This window comes from Xenopus tropicalis, chromosome 2 (genome assembly GCF_000004195.4).
Source record: "Xenopus tropicalis strain Nigerian chromosome 2, UCB_Xtro_10.0, whole genome shotgun sequence".
Lineage (NCBI taxonomy): Eukaryota > Metazoa > Chordata > Amphibia > Anura > Pipidae > Xenopus > Xenopus tropicalis.
This window is the reverse complement of record NC_030678.2, coordinates 20592557-20616726: the sequence shown is the minus strand read 5'-3', so window position 1 is coordinate 20616726 and position 24170 is coordinate 20592557. Positions and strand designations below refer to the sequence as shown.

The following is a 24170-nucleotide window of genomic DNA, read 5'->3' as shown; positions in this document are numbered from 1 at the left end:
TTGGGGTCACTGACCCCAAATGATTCTCTGTATTGTAATTGTTACTTTTTATTGCTTAACCGAGTCGCTGACTGGTTGCTAGGGTAAGTCACATATTCCAAAGTAAGGAGCTGGAAAACAAACAATGTAAAAACCACAAAAAAGGTTATTGTAAGAATACAATTCTCTACAATACAGTGAAAGTTACATTTAAGGTGAACCATTGTCCATTAATTGAATTGCGCCTAAAGATTCAATGCCGCTTAAACCCTTTGTGAACTCCATTGCCACACAGGCCAATTTCCATGCCTTGAAAATGAAAGAGACAGGTATGGGATCCCTTATCCGGAAAGTTCCGAATTACGGAAAGGCCATCTGCCATAGACTCCATTATAAGCAAATAATTCTAATTTTTAAAAAGGATTTCCTTTTTCTCTGTAATAATAAAACAGTACCTGTACTTGATCCCAACTAAGATATAATTACCCCTTATTGGGGCAGAACAGCCCTATTGGGTTTATTTAATGGTTAAATGATTCCCTTTTCTCTGTAATAATAAAACAGTACCTGTACTTGATCCCAACTAAGATATAAATAATCCTTATTGGAACCAAAACCATCCTATTGGGTTTATTCAATATTTAAATTATTTTTAGACTTAAGTTACGGAGATCCAAATAACGCAAAGATCCCTTATCCGGAAAACCCCAGGTCCCGAGCATTCTGGATGAGAAGTCCCATACCTGTACTGGTGCTAGGATGGCTCAGGAAGCCTGTGACAAACACTTCTGCTGTTGAGGAACTATCCACAATGTTGAAATGTAATTAAGCCTTTAAACCCTTATAAAATTCATGGTCGGGCATAAGATGGCTCGGGAAAGAATATTTTAGGCCTCGTTCACCCTGCAGACTTATATGTCGTCAGATTCCCAATTTCCTTCTTACAGTCACATGGGCCGTGCAATTTCCACTTTTCATATAAAGTGCAATTTCTCTGCAACACCACTGATTAAAAAGGAGGGTATGATTGTCATCCTTAGCGAAGTTGTATGCAGCAACCCATAGGGAAATATAAGGGTAAATAGGCTCAAACTAGAAGAGGACTTATTTTAAGAAGGTGGGCCATAACTGATCGGCACAGATAAATATCTGCACAATGAACGAGGCTTGAACCCTTTAAAGTCTGTGGACATTTTACACATTGAAAGCAGGACTAATAGTGCAAATGATACTTCCAGGGTGTATACTCATAGATCATAAAGGAACAAGGTTCTGTGTAGACCATAATGGAACAGAGAGGGTTCCCACAGTAACAGGATCTTATTGCTACTAGGAATGCAACGAATCCACTATTATGGGACTTGGCCGAATTAAATCCGAACCCTAATTTGCAAATGCTAATTAGGCCACGGAAGAGCTAATGAGAACCACACGCGCAGTGTGTGGTGAAACTTTTTCAACTTCCATGTTTATATGACGAAAAATCACATGATTTTATGTATTCGGTGCATCCCTAATTAATACACAGTCATAAAGGGTTGAAAATCATCTTTCCCTCTTCTAAAGTTCTGTTTGGGTAATAGGGAAGACACTTTGTCCAAAAACCCCCCCAAAAAGTTACTTCTTGAATTCCTCCAGCATACATTAATAATATTCAGATATTTAGAACCAAACATTTCTATATATACCGTTTATGTACCCAAAATATTTATCTTTATAAAAAAATGTAGCTTATAAAAAATTTTGTTGTAAACATGGAAAGACTATACAACCAAGAGTTTCAAGCAATTATAAACATTACCCCCAATACGAGTTCTCATTAAAAAAAAAAAAAAAAAAAAGCGCCCCGGCTCTAAATAATCAGATAAACACAGTCTTCTCTTAGAGAAGCGGCTCAGTTGCCGAGGCCTTGGGGTTGGACATCTCGTTGTCTAAAACCAAATATGAAATATCTGCCATCTGGGTTCAGTCAAGAATTTTGGTGAATAGGCACAAAAGTGGCGTGCAAATGTTTTTTCCCCCACACAATACTGATCCATGTTAAAAATGTAGTTAAAAAAAACACTTTTTTTTTTGTAAATGGCCAATGATGGATTTATTGCCTCATTGAATTTGGTAACAATGTCCCCCGTTCACCAAGTTGCCATCAGTGGAGAATGGTTGGTGGGTGGTTTGCTGGTAATGAGACACGCTAATCATCAATGGCTGAAGGATGAAGGTCTTGCATATTTTGCTGTGCTCTTGTTGTGCAAAGGAAAAATTCCACTCGTTGAAATCACTCCAGAATAAAAAGAATATCTTTTCTTGTTCTTGTTAAATGCAACAAATTCTTTTAAATATGAATGAAAAGGCTCGTCAGAGTCCCAGAAGCCAAATGAACCACACAAAATGGCATGAAAGGAAACTGGAAGAGTCCGGAGTGTATGTGGCAGTGTCGCTGTAGCACAGCCGGTGCCTCAGTTGTTGATAGGAAAGTTAGCCTTGAGCCCGGCTCGACCCATTTGGAGACATGGAAGTTTGGAGCAGTTCTTCAGTAACTGTTCTATAGCAATGTGCCGTACATGAAGTTCTGAAGATAATGAGTCCTTGTCCTGCACTACAGCACTCAGATCTTCAAACACATCTAAATCCAAAGAGACCTTGGTTAGCATACGTATATATTTTTGTAAATTAAACCAAACTTGAAACCCAAACTTCTGCTCATTCCAAAGGATTTGCACTGAATTTACCCTAACAATACTTTATATAAATGACTATAACGACTCCCTTCCTCCATGTCTGTGCTGCCTTTGCTCTCAGCAATAAGTTAAAGGTAATTTTATGGAAAGGAAGAAAGGGAAAAGTGTCAATCGGAAAGCAGAAGCTCATAAAGGAGAACTAAACCCTAAAAATGAATATGGCTAGAAATACCATATTTTATATTATAACTGATGTCAATGGCTTAAGTTTCAGCATCTCTCTAGTAGTAATGATATAGGTTGTAACAGTTATCACAGGAGCTCCCCATCTTGGATTTTGTCCCTGTCCCCCCCAGATCTTTTTCTGCTTGATAATTTGCAGCGACCCCTAAATTGAGAAGCTAAGCTTAGGGGTTGTTGCAATTTATCAAGCAGAAAATGAGGGTTGTCTGTCATATAAGCTGATGCTACAGGGCTAATTATTAAATTCTGATGCAATTGCCCTGGTTTTAGATCTTCCATGTAATGTGAATCTGAATGAATTACTAATCAGCTTTTTACTATTACTCTATATACTCCATACTCTATTTATGCAGTATATTTTGAGTCGGTCCCTAAGCTCAGTAACTGAAAGCAGCCCAGAGCTTGTGTAGTGAAGCAGCAGAAAAGAAGATGGGGGGCTACTGGGGCATCTTTGGGGGCACAAATCTTCCCTGCTAAAGGGCTGTGGGGGCCTTGGGCTGGTACAGAAGCCAAAAACATAATGTACAACATTTCTGCCCTACTTCTTTATAGTTAGACTTTAATTCTACTTTAAGCTGTAAACGGTCATCGTCATCATCTTTTTGTGTTTCCCAGATCAAACACAGACACATTTTTAGAGCTTTATGCAATCAATATTAGACATTAATACCATTAAGCAGTGCTAAGCCTTACTGTAACATTGCAAGTGGCTTAGCCTCCTGTACATCTGCAATTGCCTTGAAGTTTGCAGCGGAACTTGCTGATGTGCACTGACTTAAGGCAAACAAATGGGGAGGCTTTGGAGCATCATTTAACGATAATAACCGCTTTCCCAAGACTGTACATATTGCTGTTCTGCCAATGAGCAGAAATCAACTGACCTAGATACAATGTTCCAGGCTAAATGATTAGGAGCCTGCCCTAAAAAGAGTTCGGATGGAGTTTGACATTACGCCAAAGAGGGGAGTTTAAAATAAAGTTGTGCTGGGTTCCCCTTTTCATACAGTGCTTTTATTCCGGATACCCAACTGATAAAGATGAGAGGTTTTAACCTCAACATCCTGGCTTATGAGCCAATCTCACAGCCCTGTTAAAACAGCCTAATATTGGCAATCCTTCCTCTTTATTAATATTAGTATTATGTGTTTTGTATGCTGTATGCCACTCAGTTGGCAGACAGGTTGGAGGCAGAAGGCTCCAAAAGCATAGAAGTGGGGCTTGGTAAAGCTCAGGTAAAGATATTCCTGCACTCCAAATACACATATTCAATGAACCTTACCTTTAATTTGCCGAAGGAGATTTTCTTTTACGTGCCCCAACTCTTCGACGCTCATTAAACTTACTAAAACAGAAACAAAACAATTCAGCAGATCATAAAAAAATAACACTGTACAATCATGCAGAGCCCTTCAATCAAAATCAAGGTTACTAAAGCACCTACCCAACTGTTTCACAAATAAAAGTCTGAAAATATATGCCACAGAAATGAAAATGTATTACCATTGGCAGTATAGCTAGAGAGGGATAATAATGGTAATTGCAGCAATGTAGGCACCTAAGAAATCTTACAAGGCTATCTGCTCAGGAATAGGTGGATTTCTTGGTTTTTCATTTTGCAAGTCATTCCGACTTTCAGCTCTAGTGCCAAAGCTTGCCTATGCTTGGATTAGTTACATTAACTATTACAGAGACTGGAAGCCGCTTGGATCATGTCAGAACTTGTACAGGGATAGGACCGGTTATCCAGAATGCTTGGGACCAAGGGTATTCCGGATAAGGGGTCTTTCCGTAATTTGGATCTCCATACCTTAAGTCTACTAAAAAAATCAATAAAACATTCATTAAACCCAACAGGATTGTTTTGCATCCAATAAGGATTATTTATATCTATGTTGGGATCAATTACAAGGTACTGTTTTATTATTACAGAGAAAAAGGAAATCAGTTTTAAAATTCTGAATTATTTGATTAAAATGGAGTCTATGGGAGACAGGCTTTCTGTAATTCGGAGCTTTCTGTATAACGAGTTTCCGGATAAGGGATCCCATACACGTGTACTTTATACACAACTCGCAATTGCTATTGGCTTTCTGAGGGTAAAGGAAAGACAGGCAACCTTTGGTGCTGAAGCTGCTATAATGGAGGTTGCCCCAGGTGCCTGCAGCCGGAGCCACCGTGTAAAAAAGCTGATTGGAACGTAGGGCTGATTTTCGGCCTTTGTTTAACCACAGGCCAAGAATCAGCCCAGTGTGGCTTTAGCCTAAGGCTACAGCTAAACGTGGCCAAGTCTCGGAGAATGAACCCCTACGCTCCAAACTTTCCTTTCCATGTGCCGGCACAAGGAGCAGAATTTGGTGCCAAAATGCATACTCATGTGTTTCAGCCTCAAAATCTGCTCCTTGTGTTAGCTCTGGGCACAGGCACATCTGAAAGCTGGTTGCTCCAAGAATCAGCCCTGTGTGGCTTAAGCCTAAGCTTTAAAGAAGAGCTCATTAAGCCCACACAGTATTTTCGAGGCAAAGAGTTTTTGAAGCCTCAAGGTAGCATTTGAAAGTGAGGTTAGTCAACTCCTGATGAGTCAGTGCCTTTCTGGTCCAACACACCATTACTCTGAGAAAACACTATTTCAGTACTAGACTTATGTACTTATGATAATTATATTCACATTATTTCTTGCCCATAATAATGAACTGCTTAGTAGTTTCTCTAACTGTCAGGCAGGCAATGGCTTTGTTAACATTAACCCATTTACTGCTGGGTCTCTATATTCAAAGTAGAATTTGGAGATGTTAATTTTATTGTTGCCAGTCAGGCTCCTCAAAGGACATATAAACCTCCTCAAAATAAAGTTTAACCAGTGAACAGCCTCTTTGAAATCTTTAAATACCTGGCACTCTGGTTGTTGAAAGGTTGGTAGTAAGGCTGCTGCATCCCCTTAATCACTTACGATTGCTTCTGCTCCTATAACCCACTTGGCCCCCTGCTCCAGCTGTCTGCTCCTATTTTTTTTCTCCTAACCTCCTCCCCTGAGTTTATCTTAACCATTACAATGCTCAATCCAAGCAGGGCTTTTTTTTTTTTTATCAAAGTACGTTCTGCCTGTGTAAGGCTGCATTCTTGACTGCATGAACTTTACAGCACACGTGTGCTATTTGCAGATATGTCTGATTATGTGTCAAAGGAAAAATGGCTGTCGGGTGCAAGCTATTTTCTTTAGGAAAATGTGATGGTGCTGGCTAATATATACAGTACACATATAATGCCTTTGTGTGGGGGAGATGTGCCCAACTAACATACGCTGTAGGAAAATGTAGGGTTTATATGTCCTTTAAGACATATCTCAAAGGAATTTAAGGTCGCCAGGCATAAGAACAGAGGTGACTTTGCACTGCAAGAAGATGTCATTTTCTATACTTATAGCCATTGTATTACAGGGTAAAAAATAGATGTTACAAGTACATATAACTTTCATTTGTAATACCAAAAACAGGAACAAAAGCACAACATATTGTATTCCTAATATTTGTCCATGCTGATAATGATGTGCAAAACAGCTGCAACGGTCTCTATTAGTTATAGGACAGAGTATCTGAGCCTTTAAGGATCTTACTACATATCTATATGCTAGCCAATCCAGTATAGTGCCTAAGGCCTCCTTCTAGGATTTCAAATGTGGGCTCCCTCAGCAGGCTGTCTGACAAAAATGGGAATTGCTGCTCAGTAAGAACCGGCGGGCTACAGCATTCTCCTTTATTCATTATTTCAACCAATAAACACAGGGTGGAGCTTGGCATATTGCTATTACATGCAAAAAGTCTCATTATTGTGTGACTGTACATTAGTTACTGAATTGCAGCTCCCTTCTTCTTAGTCGTTATCTGTGGCTATAATGATCATGCAGTTATTGAGGATTTGTGACAGCAAGATAAAAATACATCTAACACAGCCAAGCCTTGCTAGAGATCACACCCTTAAGCCAAGTACGACATGCCGCAGGCATTACAAGAGGCAACAAGGACTTGCCAGTGGTGAAACTTGAGATTCTACCTCTCTGCTGGTCTATAGTGTCGCCTCTTGGATCTTACAACCAACCTTCTAACTTTAACTTGATGGGCAGAGTGGAACTAAAAATTTAGTGTTACTTTTCCTTTAAGTAAAAAAGCTATTCTACCCTGCACCAATAACTGCCTTATCCTGAAAACCACTTAGTATTTTAAATGCTTTAATAGAAAATACCTGCTAAAACTTGGCTTCCTGTCAATTGAACTACGACGATAAGGCGAAGGAAGGAGCTGCATCCACTATGCAACGATCGATTGATCGAGCCTTGCCTTCTTTCTGTATAGGAAGGACTCGGGCTAGGCTCGATCAATCGATCGTTGCATAGTGGATGCAGCTCCTTCCTTCGCCTTATCGTCGTAGTTCAATTGAGTGGTTTTCAGGATAAGGCAGTTATTGGTGCAGGGTAGAATAGCTTTTTTACTTAAAAAAAATTTCCTTTAAAGTAAAACTACACCCCAAGGCCTATGTAGAATGTCTCAAATAGGGAAGACAGTATGGCCACCCCTATTAGTATTATGTGCCGAGTAAGGGAACATTCGGAAGAATAAACAGAAGATAAAGCTCAAGGGGAGGGTCCCGAAGGAAGGTCATATTAAAGGAACAGTATCACCAAAAAATGAAAGTGTATAAAAGTAATTACACTATAGTGTACTGTTGCCCTGCTGGTACAACTGATGTGTTTGCCTCAGAAAGTCTACTATAGTTTATAAGTTTATATAAACAAAGCTGCTCTGTAGCCAAGGGGGAAGCCATTCAAAAGAAAAGGCAAAGGTTACTTAGCAGATAACAGATAAAGCCCCATTATATTCCACAGAGCTTATCTGTTATCTGCTATGCAACCTGTGCCTTTTCTCCTTTTTTCCAGCTTGAATGGCTGCCCCCATGGCTACACAGCAGCTTATTAATATAAACTATTGTGGCATTTCTGTAGCAAACACACCAGTTTTACCAGTGCAGGGTAACATTATATTTTAATTACTTTAAAACACTTTCATTTTTGGTGTTACTGTTCCTTTAGGTGCTCTGAATTCAGCAAACCCCAGGAATGTTCATGGCCAGCTTTAAACAAGAAATGTAGAACAAACAAATAAACTTACGTTCCTCCCTGCTGTAGTGCTGGTATCTCCTAGAGCCAGAACTAAGGCTGATGTTTTCTGTCTTTTGTGGTTTAATGGTGCCCGGCCACAAAGTATTGCTGTGGCAGAAGGTGGTATTGCCATTCTGTAGCATGCTGGCACTGAAGTCTCTGGATTTGCTCTGCTCCAATATTCCCTGGGCACAGCTGGACACCCCACAAGCACTTGCCTCCAGCCACTTGGCAGAATACCTGGGCACCTGGGAATCATTCTGAGGGAGCAGAGTCCTATCGCTTTGGTGCCGGAACTTCCGGAGTTTGTGCTGGGTAGATTTTGGGCATTCAGAATCCGCATACAAGTCCTTGTTTTGTGCGTATTGTACAATCCAGTTTATTTTTTTGCTCACAATATTCTTCACTTCCTCATAGGGGCTCTTTGAATGTTTGGACCGGGGGCAGTCCTGATTTGCTATTAGATGGAATTTCTCAAAGCAATCCTTGTGCCCTCGTAAGGATCTGGTGTGTAGGAGATCTGATCTGGGAACTCCTGTGTGGGCAAAAATAAACAAAAAAATCATTCTACAAACACATTTTCATACAAACTTTTCCTTTTCTCTGTGATAATAAAATAGCATCTTGTACTTGATCCTAATTAAGAAATAATTAATCCATTAGGTTTTGGGGCTTCTGTACCAGCCTAAGACAACCACAGCCCTTTGGCAGGAAACATTTGTGCCCCCCAAAGATGCCCCTTTTCTGCTGATCCCCTGCACATGCTCTGTGCTGCCGTCACTTACCTGAGCTAAGGGACCCACTTACACTACACTGTATATATAGAATATAAAATTCACAGTACATGGCCGATTAATAATTAATTCAGATTCTCGTTACATGGCAGCTCAGAAACTGCAATTATCACAAGAATGTAATAATCGGCCCTGTAGCATTACCCCCTATGACAGACAAACTTCATTTTCTGCTTGATAATTTGTGACAACCCCTAAGCTCAGCTTCTCAGCAGCTGCCCAGAGCCCACTGAGCATGTGCAGTGCCACTGACACATCTAACAAAATCCAGGATAGCGACTCCTGTAAACAAACTTGAATAATTACTCTTATTGAGATTCTGAAACTTTATACTGGTGCAGTATGTAAAATACAGCATTTCTACACATTTGTTTTTAGGGTTTAATTCTCCTTTCAATTATTTTAGCAGACGTCATTAAAAAACTGCATTACCTCTTGCTTTAAATCATTAAACACTGGAACAGGAACCTCTAACCTGTCCACTGGTCTACTGCTTTTCAAAGATAATACCATAGAACTGATTGTATTACTAAATGTGACTTGGCGGAACAGCCATCACAAACCATTCCGCCTCCCAAATCTTTCTGACTGGAAAACATAAATCATCCCAGTAAAAGGGAAAACAGGGGAACTTCTGAGCGTAAAAACAGTTCCAGCATTTAAATCATCTCAGTCCAACAATAACAACAGGCCACGTGCTTGACCCCTATTGTATTTGTGCACTTCGTGTTGTAAAGCCGTTACGCTTCATTTTAGTTTTTTTCTGCCCCATCAACTTAAATGAATGGTAGAGGCCAAGCTCCTTCCATTGGCTTCAGGTCACAAAGTTTTAGTGGCTTCTCACATTTCAGTTTTGTAATAAAAGTAACAACGAGCCAATAGCACATGGGACATATTATCCAGTGGTGCATTTCAGCTGGAGGAAGAAAATGGTCTTGAAAATGTCAACCCCCTTTCAATTTATCAGGAAATGCATTACAGAGCCAGTAATTTTGTGCCAAAAAGTACAGGGGCCAGCATTTAAGCAAACAGAAAGCAGCAATGGCGATTTTGGGCACTTCCAGTGCTGGTTTTGTGAGCGAGCTGAGAACAGAAGCCCTAGGTGCACAACAGGTAACAAACCAGCAATGCCTGTGTGCTCAGGAAACCAAATAATGATGTCCATTATAATCCCTCACACACACAGATCTTTTGTGAAAATAAAAACATCAAAAGTGAAATCAGAGCTCACTAAAGAAAAACTAATTTCTTTTCATTCCTATGGAATTTTTAGAAGCTTTTTATCAATGAATAGAAAGTTGGGTACATTTTCCTGTATTAAAATTGTAACTTTTGTAAATCTGCCCCTAGATGTGTATATGATATATTATATATATCAGTAAATATTTCACAACCAGAACACCCTGTAAAATTATCACAAGTTTATTGCGAACATATTGTATAAAAAAAATCCAACGTTTTGGTCCTCAACAGGACCTTTCTCAAGGATGTCCTGTTGAGGACCAAAATGTCGGATTTTTTTTATACAATATGTTCGCAATAAACAGGGTGTGCCGGTTGTGAAATATTTACTATTAAATAATCTATTTTGGCTGTGCACCCTGCAAGATAAAACTTTCTTGCATTAGAGGGCAGACACTGCAAGAACTGATATTTATATATAGCTGGCCAGTACACTACTATAATTGTAATAAATAGGAATATTTTACAGTGCTCTGAGTCTGCTTGAAAGAATAAAATAAACAAAAAAAAAGGCAAAAGACAGTAGAACAGAGTAAGGAAAGAGTGCAATGAGGCAGTGGCAGGGCTAACATATGCTGGCTAACATCAGTCCCCAGTTACATGCAGTAAATGACTGGCTGGGGGTTCTTTAGCAGCAGAGCTACTGCATGAGCGCTCAGATGTGGCACGAGCATCTGCTCAGGGTTACCCCCAGCCACACGTGGCATCTGCAACCATGGCATTAGCATTACTAGAATGGGCTGACAACGGTGAAATGTAAAGCCCAAAGCCTTAACGCATTTTGCTTTCCCTTTGTCTTTGTGTAATGGAAATATTAAGTGGAGAATGGGTATATTTCCCACTTCAAAAAAGAAAGGGAAGCTGGTTCAACTTAAATGTCTAACTAAGGGGGCAGTTTTGCCTGGTTAAAAACTCTATTCCCCTTTAATGGCATATGCTTTACTGGCATGCTGAGCATGGCTTAGCAATTCATTATGTTGGACAGGTCTAAAAAAGAAACTCTCCAGAACAATGACAAGTCCCTTGGTTTTCTCATAGCCTATACAAAGATATTTTACCCTAATGCTGGTATATGTATACAAATATCCCTTTAAACGGATGCAAGTCCTACTGGGCAAAGCGGAGAAGCTGGAATCAAACGACGGTAGAGATAATTGGTCTCTATTCCATATAAAGTATCATGTAATGGCACAGCATGTTGCTTCTCTGCATATCCCATAGTATTCACGAGTGGAGTTTCCATATGGCTCATAAAAGACATTATAGCTCAATGGGAAACTTGAACTTTTCCCTGCATTGCGTTGTCCCTAAAACCACTTTTATTAAAGTTACTCACTTCAAAATGTACCCTATTTACTTACCTATACTTGCATTCATTACCATTCAGACCTTCTTCTTGCTGCGCCTATTGACACAGATTGAGCCCCAGAGATACCGCCACCTCCCAACCAGGCAGTAGCTCCGGGGGTTCCCTTAGTGCCCTGCATCAGTAGGCGCAGAACACTCGCACACAAAGAATAGGGCACAGATGTAATTTGTATACCAGAAATGACTCCACACACACACACATACACTTCAAAAATATTTGGTGCTATTGTGCCTGATATGTGACAAAGCACACATACAGTTGCAGCCATTTTGCAGAACAAGATGCAACTGCAGTAGTCAAAGCACAATTGTATCAAGAGAATCGCCCTTTTGAAACCACAATGATTCCAGAAAAAAAAACAGTGCGTTTTGGCAGGGGTGGAACTGCTGGGGGTGTGTGTTGTGTTTTGGGAATGAAAAAAAAACATGTGCTCCGAATTGCACTTTGCATCTAGGTAAGTGAATGCACCTTGTTGTATACCAGCATGATTTGTCACATTTTGCCTTATAATATATTGGTAACAGAGAACAAGAATAAAAGAGAGAAGAAAAAGAAAAGAAAGATTTGTATCTCTGGGGTAAAGCACAAAATCCTGACTGTGGAAACATTAAGGCAGCTAATGTGCTAAGCTAAATGTTATGGTTGCCAATAGCCGGCGCTGCTACCGATTTCACAGATAAAACTGCTTTCTTTTCCACAGGGTAAAGTTCTCCCAGCCCATTAGCTCTGCTCAGTAAAATGTGCCTCTTTCAGTTAATTTCTCATTATGCGAGTTGATTAGGCAGATTTTGGTACAGTCAAACTCCACATTAGCCGTGCCCTCCCTATGCACCGAGTTCCAACAACAGAAGCTCTTGTTCTACACAACTCCCAGCTTTAAGGGAAAATAAACACTGGTTTTATGGACAATTTGTGGAAACATATGGAAATGTGTGTGCATTTCTATAAGAGCCTGGACTAGAAAATTCCTGGGAGTTCTGCCCTGAGCATCGACAGCTGAGCTATGCCATTCCACTGTGTGCCCGACTACTAAACAGACTGATATTCTCATGCCTTCAACTGTACTGTGTGCTTTGTGATTCTACTCTGGTAATGAATGCCCTGTAAGGTCTATAACCACTGTACCGCACTGCTTATTTTATACAGGTATGGGACCCATTATCCAGGATGCTAGGACCTGGGGTTTTCTAGATAAGGGGGTCTTTCTGTATTTTGGATCTCTATATCTAAAATTGGGCAATCTCGATAAGGCAAGTTTGATCTGCCCATCAGATCAGGGACTGCATTGGCTTGATGTAGTCCTTGGTCCACGGCCCATATACCTGCCATTTTAATTTGATTGCTTGGCCCTAGGGCCAAACAACTGAATTAGCACAATATAGCCCACATTAGGTGGGCATACTGGGAGAAGATCCGCTCTGAGGTCATCAAATGAGCAGATTTTAAGGCGTATGCCCACCTTAACACATAGCTTATATTTGATAAATGATAATTGATATACAGCCACATATCAATCCGGCAGCATCCTTATAATTCGTAATTACTTTTTGGTTACTATGGTAATTAATAGGTAGCAACCAGACAGCAGCTGAAATTCTGACAGCTGCACAAAATATAAATAATTCAAAAACAACAATATAAAAAAAAAAAACAAACAAACAGGCTAACAGCAAATTAATCACCAGTACCACAGTCTATCTCACTACTGACTTGTTTATCAAAGGGTTAAAAAAAATATCCACAATAGTAACACTGACACCTGTGGCCTATAAACTACTGTGTGTGTCATTCCCTTAGTAACCTCCATGAAAGATTAATTTTACCGCTGCTACTTTGTTACATACTGTTGCAGCTGTTCATTAGTCTGAACCCCAAGTTCAGGTTGTTCCAGGCAGTTGGACAGTGCATATGGGAAACATAACAATAATCAGGAAAAAGGAAATTACCGGCCCATAATGTTGCAGTTCTGAGCTATTATACACAATGGTAGAAAACAAGTTCTTCTGCAGCTTCCTAAAATATTGTTCTTTTGTAAAGCTACAAAGGCAGCCAGTGTAAAAACAGGAAACGTTCTTGTTTAAGCTCAAAAGGACACGCCTGTTAATATGAATATTTATCCTGTGTGTATAATACAAGGGATCTGCAACCAGGGCCGCCATTTGTTTTTTTCACATGTTCCAGTATCCACCTGCTGTGTAGGGAAGGCTGGATGGGAGTGACATTTAGCAGATCTGTACAGATCGGTACTTGGGAGCCCCTACGCTTCCCCCCTAACTAATTGCACTACTAGCTGTAAAGGGAGCAGCACCCTGAACTAGTTATTTACTTCAAAGCTTTGACTGCTCTTCTACTGCAATAAACAGGCTGACATCAACAGTAATGGTGGATGGGCTCCATATCAGGTGTCTCCAAGCAGGGCTTGGTGGTCTAAGGCTAATGTCCCACTGAGTGATTTCCCGCAGTAGCAGAGCTCTATGTAATGGAAATGCCTTTCCATTGGCAACAAAAGGAATCTCCAGTGAAAAGGCCTACGCATTGCTTCAGTTTTCAGAAGTTGCGCAATGCGTTGGCCTTTCCACCGGCGATTCCTTTTGTTGTCAGTGGAAAGGCATTTCAGAGCGGTTAGTTGCCCGTGGAAGTCGCGGGCGACTAAATAGTTCCATGGGACATTAGCCTAAAATTGGCCAAACACAGGCTGATAAAAACTACAGACCATGTTGGCAGTTTATCGGCTCATGTATGGGGCCTTCCAATTGGCCTCTTCAACCGATATCTGTCCAAAAATTATCCACATATTGATCGAGCAGGTTTAAAAATCCTATTGGGATATGATCATTTGGCCAAATTGCCAAAAGAATGGATGAGCCTGATATTACCTACCTCAAGGTGGGCATAACGGTAAAGGATCCAGTTATTTGACATGTATGGTCGACTTAAGGGGCGTGTTTACTAAGATTGGAGAAAAATGTCACCAGTGATGTTGCCTATAGCAAACACACCTCTAAGTGTCAGATTTATAAAAATGCGAGATTAGAATCTTCTGCAGAAAACCTCACTTTCAATTCATTCCTATGGGATTCTTAGAAGTGTATTTATCAAATTGTAAAGTCTAACTTCACCCATTGATAAATACACTTCTAAAAATCCCACAGGAATGAATATAAAGTGGGTGAGTTTTTCTGTGTTAAACTCTAATCTCACATTTTGATAAATCTGTGCCTAAGTGTGATATTTGGGGTATATGATGATTTCTTGTTCTGGACAGAGCTGTATTAAATTCAGTGCTGCCCTAGGCACCTAACCTCGGCTAGCCCCCTTCCCTTAAAGATGGACATAGATGCAGGCAGTCCTGCTGTACTGTGCAACAGCCAATCGCAGAAGGTACCCAACCCCCAGGTTTGCTGCCACTTTTAGCTGCAAGTATTCAGCACTGCTTTGGGGGAAAAAAAATTTCGTGCAAATTTTTTTAATTTACCAGATAGTCACCTGATGGCCACCCCCTAAAGATGTCACCATAGGCAAGGACCCTTGAGTGGCTATTTGGTAAATAAAACCCTGGTTCTGGCTACCCCTAGAACTACAGCAAGGTGGCTGTTACAACAATGTTTTCTAGATTAAATAAATGTAGGATTCCATTTGGGATTTAAGCCAAGTCCAAGTACTTTTTGCAGGGGAGGTTTGCAGTACCATTAGGGCTACTAAATTCCAAAAATACCTTGCCATGGATAATACTGAGAATTGCCTCTGCTAAAACACACGTAGAGACAATCCGTAAAAGATCAGTATTGTCTATTTTAGTAGCCGTGACAAGTAGCTGCTACAAGTAGCTTGTGTGTCTTCACCCTTAGCCTCGCATTTATGGGAACACATAGCTATTTTCTTGCATGTAACAAATGTATAATTCTCCATATCTCATACAATACCACAACACCATACCATACTTAATCTATACATAACAGCTTATCAGTTCTGGCCCACAACATACAATTATCATGCTACAGATATTATAATGAATGTTGTCTTACTAAACTAACAATGTGCATTGCAGAAAATTGAAATGACCTTGCATGGCACCTAAAAATTGCTTAATAAACACATATCACAAAAGGTTTAAGTGTAATTTCCATGCAGATCAATAGTAACTGAAAACTACAGCAAATTTGCTGCTGTTCAAACAAAATACAAGAACGATATCTTAAGTAAACTACGGTCCAGGTCACCACATCAATACATTTATTGTAACTGTTCCTGCCAAACCAGTTTCAGTTAGTTAGTTATCAGTCCCATAAGATGCTTCTGCACACATACCCTTTGCTCGGCTAATCCTTGGGGATTACTCATGACTGTTTTTCTCATGGGCTAAAAGTTCAGACAATTGATGGTTTAAAGGGGATGGGAGGTATTGTAATGTTATTCAATGGCAAGTAATTTTGGGAAAATTTGTTGCCCACAGTAGGGCAGATTTAACCGCAGGCAACTGTTCTTACACAAAAGATTTGCCACTGAATAACATTTATGATCGCCTAGCAATAGCAATAGCATTCATAGCAATATGACTTAATCACGGCAAAATGTCTCCTATTCTCCCTATTCTCCCTTTCCCCCCCCCATTCCCCATGCTGCAGCTTGTTAGGCTGCACAATAAGAAGCAGCTCATTATACAATGCATTCTACTAACAACTACATCAACATGTTAAAGCAGTCCCCTCCAAACAGGTTTCCATACGCCTGCAATATGATCTAATAGTTGGCCCAGGGGTATGCCCAGCTTAAGGTTAGATACAAAGGCTGCACTACCTTTTGGAAAGGATTTTTTTAATGTTGTCTATGGAGATTCTCATTCAACCAGGCCATGATATACAGTATCTAGTAGAATTAATTCTAAAACAACTGAAGAAGCCACATGGATGAGTGGTGAAACATTTGAAAGAAAACTCAGAAAGTCCAGTTGCTTTAGGGCTCTGGCACACGGGGAGATTAGTCGCCCGCGACAAATCTCCCTTGTCACTGGTGACTAATTTCCCCGAACTACCATCCCACCGGCGAACATGCAAGTCGCCGGTGGGATGGTACACGCTGCGCAGGCGATTTCGGCAAATCGCCGAAGTTGCCTCGCAAGGCATTTTCGCCGATTTGCCGAAATCGCGCCGCCGCGTGTGCCATCCCACCAGCGACTTACATTTTCGCCGGTGGGATGCCAACTGATGGCAACTCGGGAAGATTAGTCACCCGCGAACAGGAAGATTTGTCGCGGGCAACTAATCTCCCCGTGTGCCAGAGCCCTTAGACTTAATTCTACTAGATACAGATTTTTAAAGTTAAGTAAACAATGGTTTATTTGGTGATTAACAAATAAACAATTGGTCTCTTTTATACATTGCAGCCCCTTGATGTGCCTCAGTGCATATACTGTACATGGTACAGATCAAACTTACTGGAGCCCCTAGAGCACAATATAAGCACAGGATGTGAAACAATTACAGTCAAGATTCCATCCTATAAATAGAAGCTGGCTGCACTAATCTCCATCACATAAGCAAAACACACACCACCCTAATGTAATGTTCAATGCGCAAACCTATTTTAGTAATGTAACAAAAACACACAGCACAGGCATTAAGGCTTTACATTGGTTTCTTAAGATACATTATTTCTTGCTTATCTTAGTAGTTGCACAGTACAAATAAAGCAAAATAAAGACATATGCTTGTACACCACACAAAATGAAGGTCATTCAAAATTGATGTACTTGTATCTGACTCTGACTTTGTAGTAGAATTCTACTACTAACAGTAAAGAAAGTAATTTAGCATCATAGTAGGGGATGCTTAATAAAAGTAGTAGATTTGCGCAACAGACTTTTTCTATACGGTGCCAGGGAAATGTAGCAAAGGAATTTCCAAAAGAAATTAGAGATTTTAATTCAAGACCAAGTAGACCTGAATCCCACACAGTGGGCCAAAGATTTATGGATGTACAGGAGAGTGGAATGAAGATTTGTTTGCCCACCCAATTCTAAAGGTGGCCATACAGGCACCGATATTATCGTACGAAACCTTGTTTCGTACGATAATCGGTGCGTGTATGGTATGTCGGCGAGTCGACCGATATCGCAGGAAGCTGCTGATATCAGCCGACTTGCCGATCGGACCAGTTGGAAAATTTTGATCGGGTGCCATAGAAGGCGCCTGACCAAAATTCTCCCTTCAGATCTGAATCGGCAGAAGGAGGTAGAAATCCTACAGTTTCTACCTCCTTACCTGCCGATTCAGCCCTGAATGGTGTGTGGCGGATCTTACGATGTTTCGTGCGACCGATGGTCGTACGAAACATCGTCAGATCGCCACGTGTATGGCCACCTTAAATGAGCAAAATACTCTTATACATTTAACATTAGAAGTCGTGCCCAGAACATGTTTGGGAATGGCTTATAATGTTAAATGTACGAGAGTATTCTGCCGATTTAAAATTGGTTGGGCAAACAGTATGACAGGCCACAGAATTAAAGGTTAAGGCAGTGGTTTCCCTGACTTTTTAGGTGCAAGCTCCCCAGCATATGATCAGGGGGCACGTTTAGCTCAAGGTCCCAAACCATGCAGTATCAGCCATAATTCCAATATATTTGGTCCTACAAATAAGTGTTTACCCCAAATCCGATTAATGCTTAATGCTGGGATTCCTGGAACATCTTGGGGAGCAAACAATTTTACCATAACATGCTTTCATGCTGGGTTCCAGTCAGCTATTGCTCTGGGACCCCTAGGAAAAACAGCTACACAGTTTAAGAAGTCCATAGGTATAAGAGTAAAAACTTACAAGCTTAAAATGATGTGTACTTTAGAGGGATTAATATACATAAACAGTGTATTTCCGTATTAATTTATTTATTCGGGGATTTCATAAGCATTATCATAGCATAAGTAACTTTAAAAGTAACTGTAAACTCCAGATGAGTAATACTGGGTGACATTAAATATTCTCTATAACAGCAAATTCTGGAGTTCAGACTAATTTACATGCTACTTTAGCTTTAGGAAAGTCCAAAACAAGGGGAAATGTCCAAATAGATTCTGCAGAAGCGACCAAACATTTTCTGCCTTGTTAGAAGGACATGGCCTGCTCATGACACCATAAATAAACATGACTAGAAAAGACAGCCTTACCCTCAATGCTTAGCTCGAAGCAGATATGGCAAAATGACAGGGTTTCAATGTCGGTGCCCAGCTTACATATACTGCACACATTGTCGTCATTCAAGTCGATGTTGACAAACTGCTCCTCTTCAATCATGTTGCCCCTAGCAAAGACAGAGCAAATTAAAATCAATATATAAAGTATCACAATAGTTTAAAGGAAGATATCTTTTATCAATCATTCACTGTCCTTTGGGATGGGAGCTGCCATACTGAATAACCTAGCAGAGGCAGTATTTAGGCTTCAAAAGAAAAAAAAAAAGGAATTAAAAATTAATAGGTTAAGATGAAAGCTCCCACTGAGCAAATTTGGAGAGAATGTATTTTAATGTACAGGCATGGGATCTATTATCCAGAAAGCTCCCAATTACAGGAAGACCGTCTCCCATAGACTATTTTAATTATACAATTCAGATTTTTAAACATGATTTTCTTTTTCTCTATAATAAAACAGTAGCTTGTACTTGATACCAACTGACATATATTTAATCCGTATTGGAGGTAAAACAGTCCTAGGGGGTTTAAGTTTTAAATGATTCTTTAGTAGACTTAAGGTATGGAGATCCAAATTACAGAAAGATCCCTTAATCGAAAAAAGCATCCTGGATAACTGGTCCTATAACTGTAAACCATACACTTACCTTTCTACTATATGGAATATAAACCCTCCATTTACCTTAACTAACAATGAGACCAACTAAAAGGGGGGTAAAAAAAAAAACCACAAAGCAATTATTTTATGTTGCTCCATTAGCTTCAGTCTGTTTTCAGTGGCTGTCTCTTTGTAAAGCCTGTCACTGATAGTAGCAAAGTATTAATGTACTATGAAATGGGCAACTCAGCAGATTTGAGGAACAATTAATTCTGAAAGTGACTGTTTAATTTGTTTTTTTTCTGGTGGGGGTTGCAGATGACTTGATGTTACTTCTATTTATTTTACAAAAACAGGCTGTTAACCTATTTGCTGCAAGATGGAAGTGTATATACAGGTGGTGCTGCCATGGGGCAGCCAGTTCCTACTCTGAAATGAGGCTAAGTTGCACAAGTCCCCCTATATAAGACTATTTTACCAAACTCAAAAATATTCACTGGAATTATAGAGATTTTAGGAAAATAGAAATACTTTTATGTAGTTGGACAACTGGACTTACAGCAGCCAGACACAGGCAAAAGCAAATGGGGCATTTGCTAGAGGCAAATAAAGACCTGAAACTGTGAGAATAGCCCCTCTAGCTATCTAATTAACGTCTCTATAGTGAAAGAATTTTGCTGCCCTGGAGGGTTATTTACACTGGTGTGCAATAGTTTGAATAGCCGCTAAAACCACAGTTGCTAAAGTGCTAAAAATACCACATGCTGTACCAGGAACTACAGACTGAACAGAGAGCAACAATGTTGCACGTGGCACTTACATGAGGCATTTTACAAGAATGTTGCCCAGTTCATATAGAACACAAATATGTCTTTTGTATGGATGCAGACAGAGCTGCTGATCCAGCCAGTATCATGTTTTATTATATACTCTAGATATACTCACTGCTAATCCAATCAGTATCATGTGCTATTATATAATCTAGATATATTCGCTGTGACATGAGGTCCCAGTGGAGCTTACAGTAGCATTTCCCAACCACAGGCACTAGGGTTAATATCAAGTCAAATGAGATACTGGTATGTTTGCATTGTAAGGGTGGGCAGGGTGCTTGCAATCATTAGCCATTGGCCTTTACAGATAAGCAACACCTAGTAATTGCAGTATGCTATTGATGTCTATGAATGTTAAGGCAGGCAATAAAAATGGCCCTGGTTTTTGGATCCCTTATTTCATACAGCCCAAAATCCATATTGGTAGCAAAATAGTCCTGTTAGGTTTAGTTAATGTTTACATGATTTCTTAGTAGTCTAAAGGAAGGGTGATAAAAATTATAGAAATAAAAACATAACCTTAACCTAAAGTCAAGGCCCAATCATTCCAGATAATAGCTTCCACACCTATATTAATTTTCCCTATGTCATATTTGCACTGTGTGCTTCTTGGGAGAAGGAATGTTCCAGGGTGAAATCTCTGGGCTTTTAATGTGATGCTGGTCTGATTTCTGGGGAAAGCCCCATGTAACCTTGCATTTACCCTAGCAACCAGGCAGTGGTTTGAACGAGAAATTGGAATGTGAATTAGAGAGGAACTAAAAAGAAATATAAGTAATAAAAAAGTAACAACAACAATAGAATTGTAGCCTCACAGAGCAATTGTTTTTTGCCTGACGGGGTCAGTGATCCCCATTCAAAAGCTGGAAACGCAAATAATCTAAAAACTATAAAAAATAAATAATGAAAACCAATTGCAAAGTTGCTAGGAATAGGGCATTCTTTAACATACTACAAGTTAAAGGGGTGGTTCACATTTAAGTTAACAGACTGTATATAAAAGTGTGATCAGTGGTGTGAAATACATAAAATAAAACTGGTATATATATTATTCTTATAAGGTGACATCAGTGAGCAGAGCATTTTGGTGCCAAGGTCCGAGGTCTGCCAGTCACTACTCTAAGGGCATCTCTACTGGCAGGAGCGATGACAGGTGGACACAAGTGTTTTGCCCACCACTATTTTTATGTCATATGGCAAAAAAAAAACCAAAACAATAGTTTGGCCATATGGTGGGTGCCCTTTGTGCCATAGCCTTTAAACAGAACAAAAGCAGATGGTATCTAGGAAGTTGATAACCCCTGCAAAAGATTGGGAGATACACTATATCTTGCCATATTACAGTGCAAAAGCCCTGAGGCTACCGAGAATGTGATGTATCAACTGATAGGATACAGTTATCATTTATTTACAAGGAAACATACACTTCCTGCACACAGAACAAACCCATGAGGTGGTGAGCCAATCGCAGTGCGAGCTTTGGCATTTCTCTGGAAAGTCAGAACTGCTGTTTTGAGTCATGTGGGTAACTGTGCCCCAGGGTATGCGCACTTTGTTCTTCCTAAGCCTTTTGTTGTTTAAAGCACATTTTTAACCATATGATGTGAATGGGGGTGGAGAAATGAGGCACAATATACAGTAAAGTGTACTCCAGTACTGAAATAGAGACCAGGCTAATTGTATATATGATCTGTTAGGTGTCGGGAGGGACTGTTTTCACTCCAGAAGAGGCCTTTATGGGGGTTAGGATTACCCGAAATCGCCTATGCTGCTGTCAGCAGTGTGTACATATGGATTTTGGGCAAAAAAATAAATGTGCAGTAAAAAAATCATATATTGATTAATAGCACTGCACAAAAGGGTATGAAATGCAGGAATGTAAATTCCCTGTTTATCTATATTCAGTCCAACGTTGATTTGGGAGCAGGTATAATTTCCTTCTGGAGGACGTTTTTCCCCTTATAAGGTAAACGGGAGCAAATTTCAGATTAGGAATTTGGTAAATTTAAACACATTGTTTACCTGTTGGTGTTTTAAAGGGAAACTATTCTCAGAGCTCTATTTTTACCATTCAACAACTGTGCCCCAGTCTCAGAGTAAAACCTGCAGGCTTTTCAGTAATGACCTTTAAGGCAGGCGCTATAATCCTAGCATAGCCTCTAACAGCTTTCACATATACACAGGCAAATTAAACATGGAAAAAAAAAAACTCCTGAGACTCATGAGTCACAAACACAGAGTTACTGAAGGAAAGTACATTAACCCATTCAAAGTAACACAGAATTCCATTATTGTCCAAGTAGTTTGAAACAAATCAAAGCTTCCAGTGCTTTCTGCATAGGAAAAGCTATGCTCCATTCCACTTAGGCGGTGGCTATTACACCATTTTTATTTTTTTCACTTTCACTTTACGAATATTTGTACCTGAGGCACATTTGATATCTTCCCACAGCTTAAAGCACAGAAAGGGGGGATTCACCATATAGAGCTCACTCCTGGTGCCCATAATTTTAGTACTGTAATATGTATATAATTAGAATTCAATGAGTCTTTATCTCACACATTACAGTGTTGGTTTCTCATGTACCAGTACAGGTATGGGAAACCTATAATCCAGAAAGCTCCAAATTACAGAAAGGCCATCTCCCATAGACTCCATTTTAATCAAATAATTCAGAGTTTAAAAATTGATTTCCTTTTTCTCTATAAAAATAAAACAGTACCTGTACTTGATCCCAACTAAAATATAATTCACCTGTATCGGAGCCAAAACAACCCTATTGGGTTTATTTAATGTTTTATTGATTTTTTTAGTAGACTTAAGGTATGAAGATCCAAATTATGGAAAGACCCCTTATCCGGAAAACCCTTGGTCTCGAGCATTCTGGATAAGGGGTCCTATACCTGTACTTTTACATAAAGTGTTACAGATCAGTTCTGGTGGAATTAAACAACCACTTCTCCCAGCACCCTTCATTGTAGTTAGATGCCAGGATTGTAGTTTAGAATGCTTTTAAATTCCAAGTGGTTACAGCACTGGCAATCACAAATGACCAAAGTTGAGACTCAGTAGCAAATATACAGCAATGTAATTTAATGTGCATTTTCTTTTCACCTAAAATGAGCAATCCATCTTATCAGTAGAATGAGCACTATGGCATGGGTATCACAGAGTGAAGAGAAAATACAGCACAAGAAAACTCAGAGTTCTCCCTTTGTGCACTGTTACCCCTTTGATAAACACACATAGCATTCAGTTAAAACATACACGGCTATAATTTCCTATACTACTAATAAGCCCATGCCAGAAAGGGATTTAAACCTAAATAGAAATTGAATGTAAACTGATGCAGACAGTATGTTATTTAAACTTCAGCTCTTGCTCAACTACAACTCTCCCCCTAGCACTGAGAAGCTGTAGTACTAGAAGCAGAGGGTGAAGGTGCCATCCAGCTGAGCAGAGGGCAGTGCCCTTCATTACCTGAGTCCGCTACCAGTCCAGGAGCTTGGTATCCCAACACGTCCTTCTCACCCACTTCCACTATTGTCTGAGCCGCTTACTGTACCAGCATGGACATCCCTTATTCTCCCACACAGTCTGCTGGGTTATACCATTACATCCACAAGGCGGGGGGCTGGAAAAAAAGTACAATTCCACTTAGCGTATAAAAGCTGCCGATCCTTGAGCAGATTAAGTCAATGCGTTAACATAACTCTTTTATTACAAATAAAGATAATACGATCAGATATTACCTTGTTTGGGCATGGCATATGCTAAATACAAAGCAGCCCCCCCTGTTTACAAAGCGTTTGGTATTTCCCGACTGAGAGACTTTAGTTGGGTGGACCGAACCATACCAAATTATGGAGGGGGCAACATGGAATGATTTCGCTTCACGCTTCCAGGCAACAATTTATTTGACTGATGTAAAGTAAAGTAAATGTATATTACTTGGATAATAATTCTGACACTGTACTGACCTATATTACTTCACCCTCAGCACTCATATAGATGGTATAGTCCACTGCTGTGTGTGTCCCGGGAAAGTACACGCTATTCCTGTCGTCATAAAAAGAGACGCGCTGATGAGGTACAGA

General features: G+C 39.9%; 1 protein-coding gene across 3 annotated transcripts; it reads right to left on the bottom strand.

Moving 5' to 3' along the window:
• Positions 1–1068: 1068 nt before the first annotated feature.
• Positions 1069–24166, bottom strand: c21orf91 (chromosome 21 open reading frame 91). Of its 3 annotated transcripts, none has more exons than XM_012956535.3 (6): positions 24054–24166; positions 23554–23707; positions 18618–18751; positions 8060–8584; positions 4180–4242; positions 1069–2602 (listed from the first exon to the last, which is right to left on the bottom strand). In XM_012956535.3, the coding sequence occupies exons 3-6, from the start codon at positions 18742–18744 to the stop codon at positions 2436–2438; spliced, it is 882 nt and encodes a 293-aa protein (XP_012811989.2). In that variant the 5' UTR covers positions 18745–18751; positions 23554–23707; positions 24054–24166; the 3' UTR covers positions 1069–2435.
• Positions 24167–24170: the final 4 nt, after the last annotated feature.

What these genes read in the sequence shown, in the direction of transcription:
- c21orf91 (XM_012956535.3), bottom strand. Translation starts at nt 18,744, where the DNA reads ATGATTGAAGAGGAGCAGTTTGTCAACATCGACTTGAATGACGACAAT. An exon ending in GCACTACAGCAGGGAGGAAC is followed by an intron (nt 4,243 to 8,059) that starts GTAAGTTTATTT and finishes TTTCTGTTTTAG; the next exon opens with TAAGTTTAATGAGCGTCGAA. An exon ending in TCTCCTTCGGCAAATTAAAG is followed by an intron (nt 2,603 to 4,179) that starts GTAAGGTTCATT and finishes CTTTGGATTTAG; the next exon opens with ATGTGTTTGAAGATCTGAGT.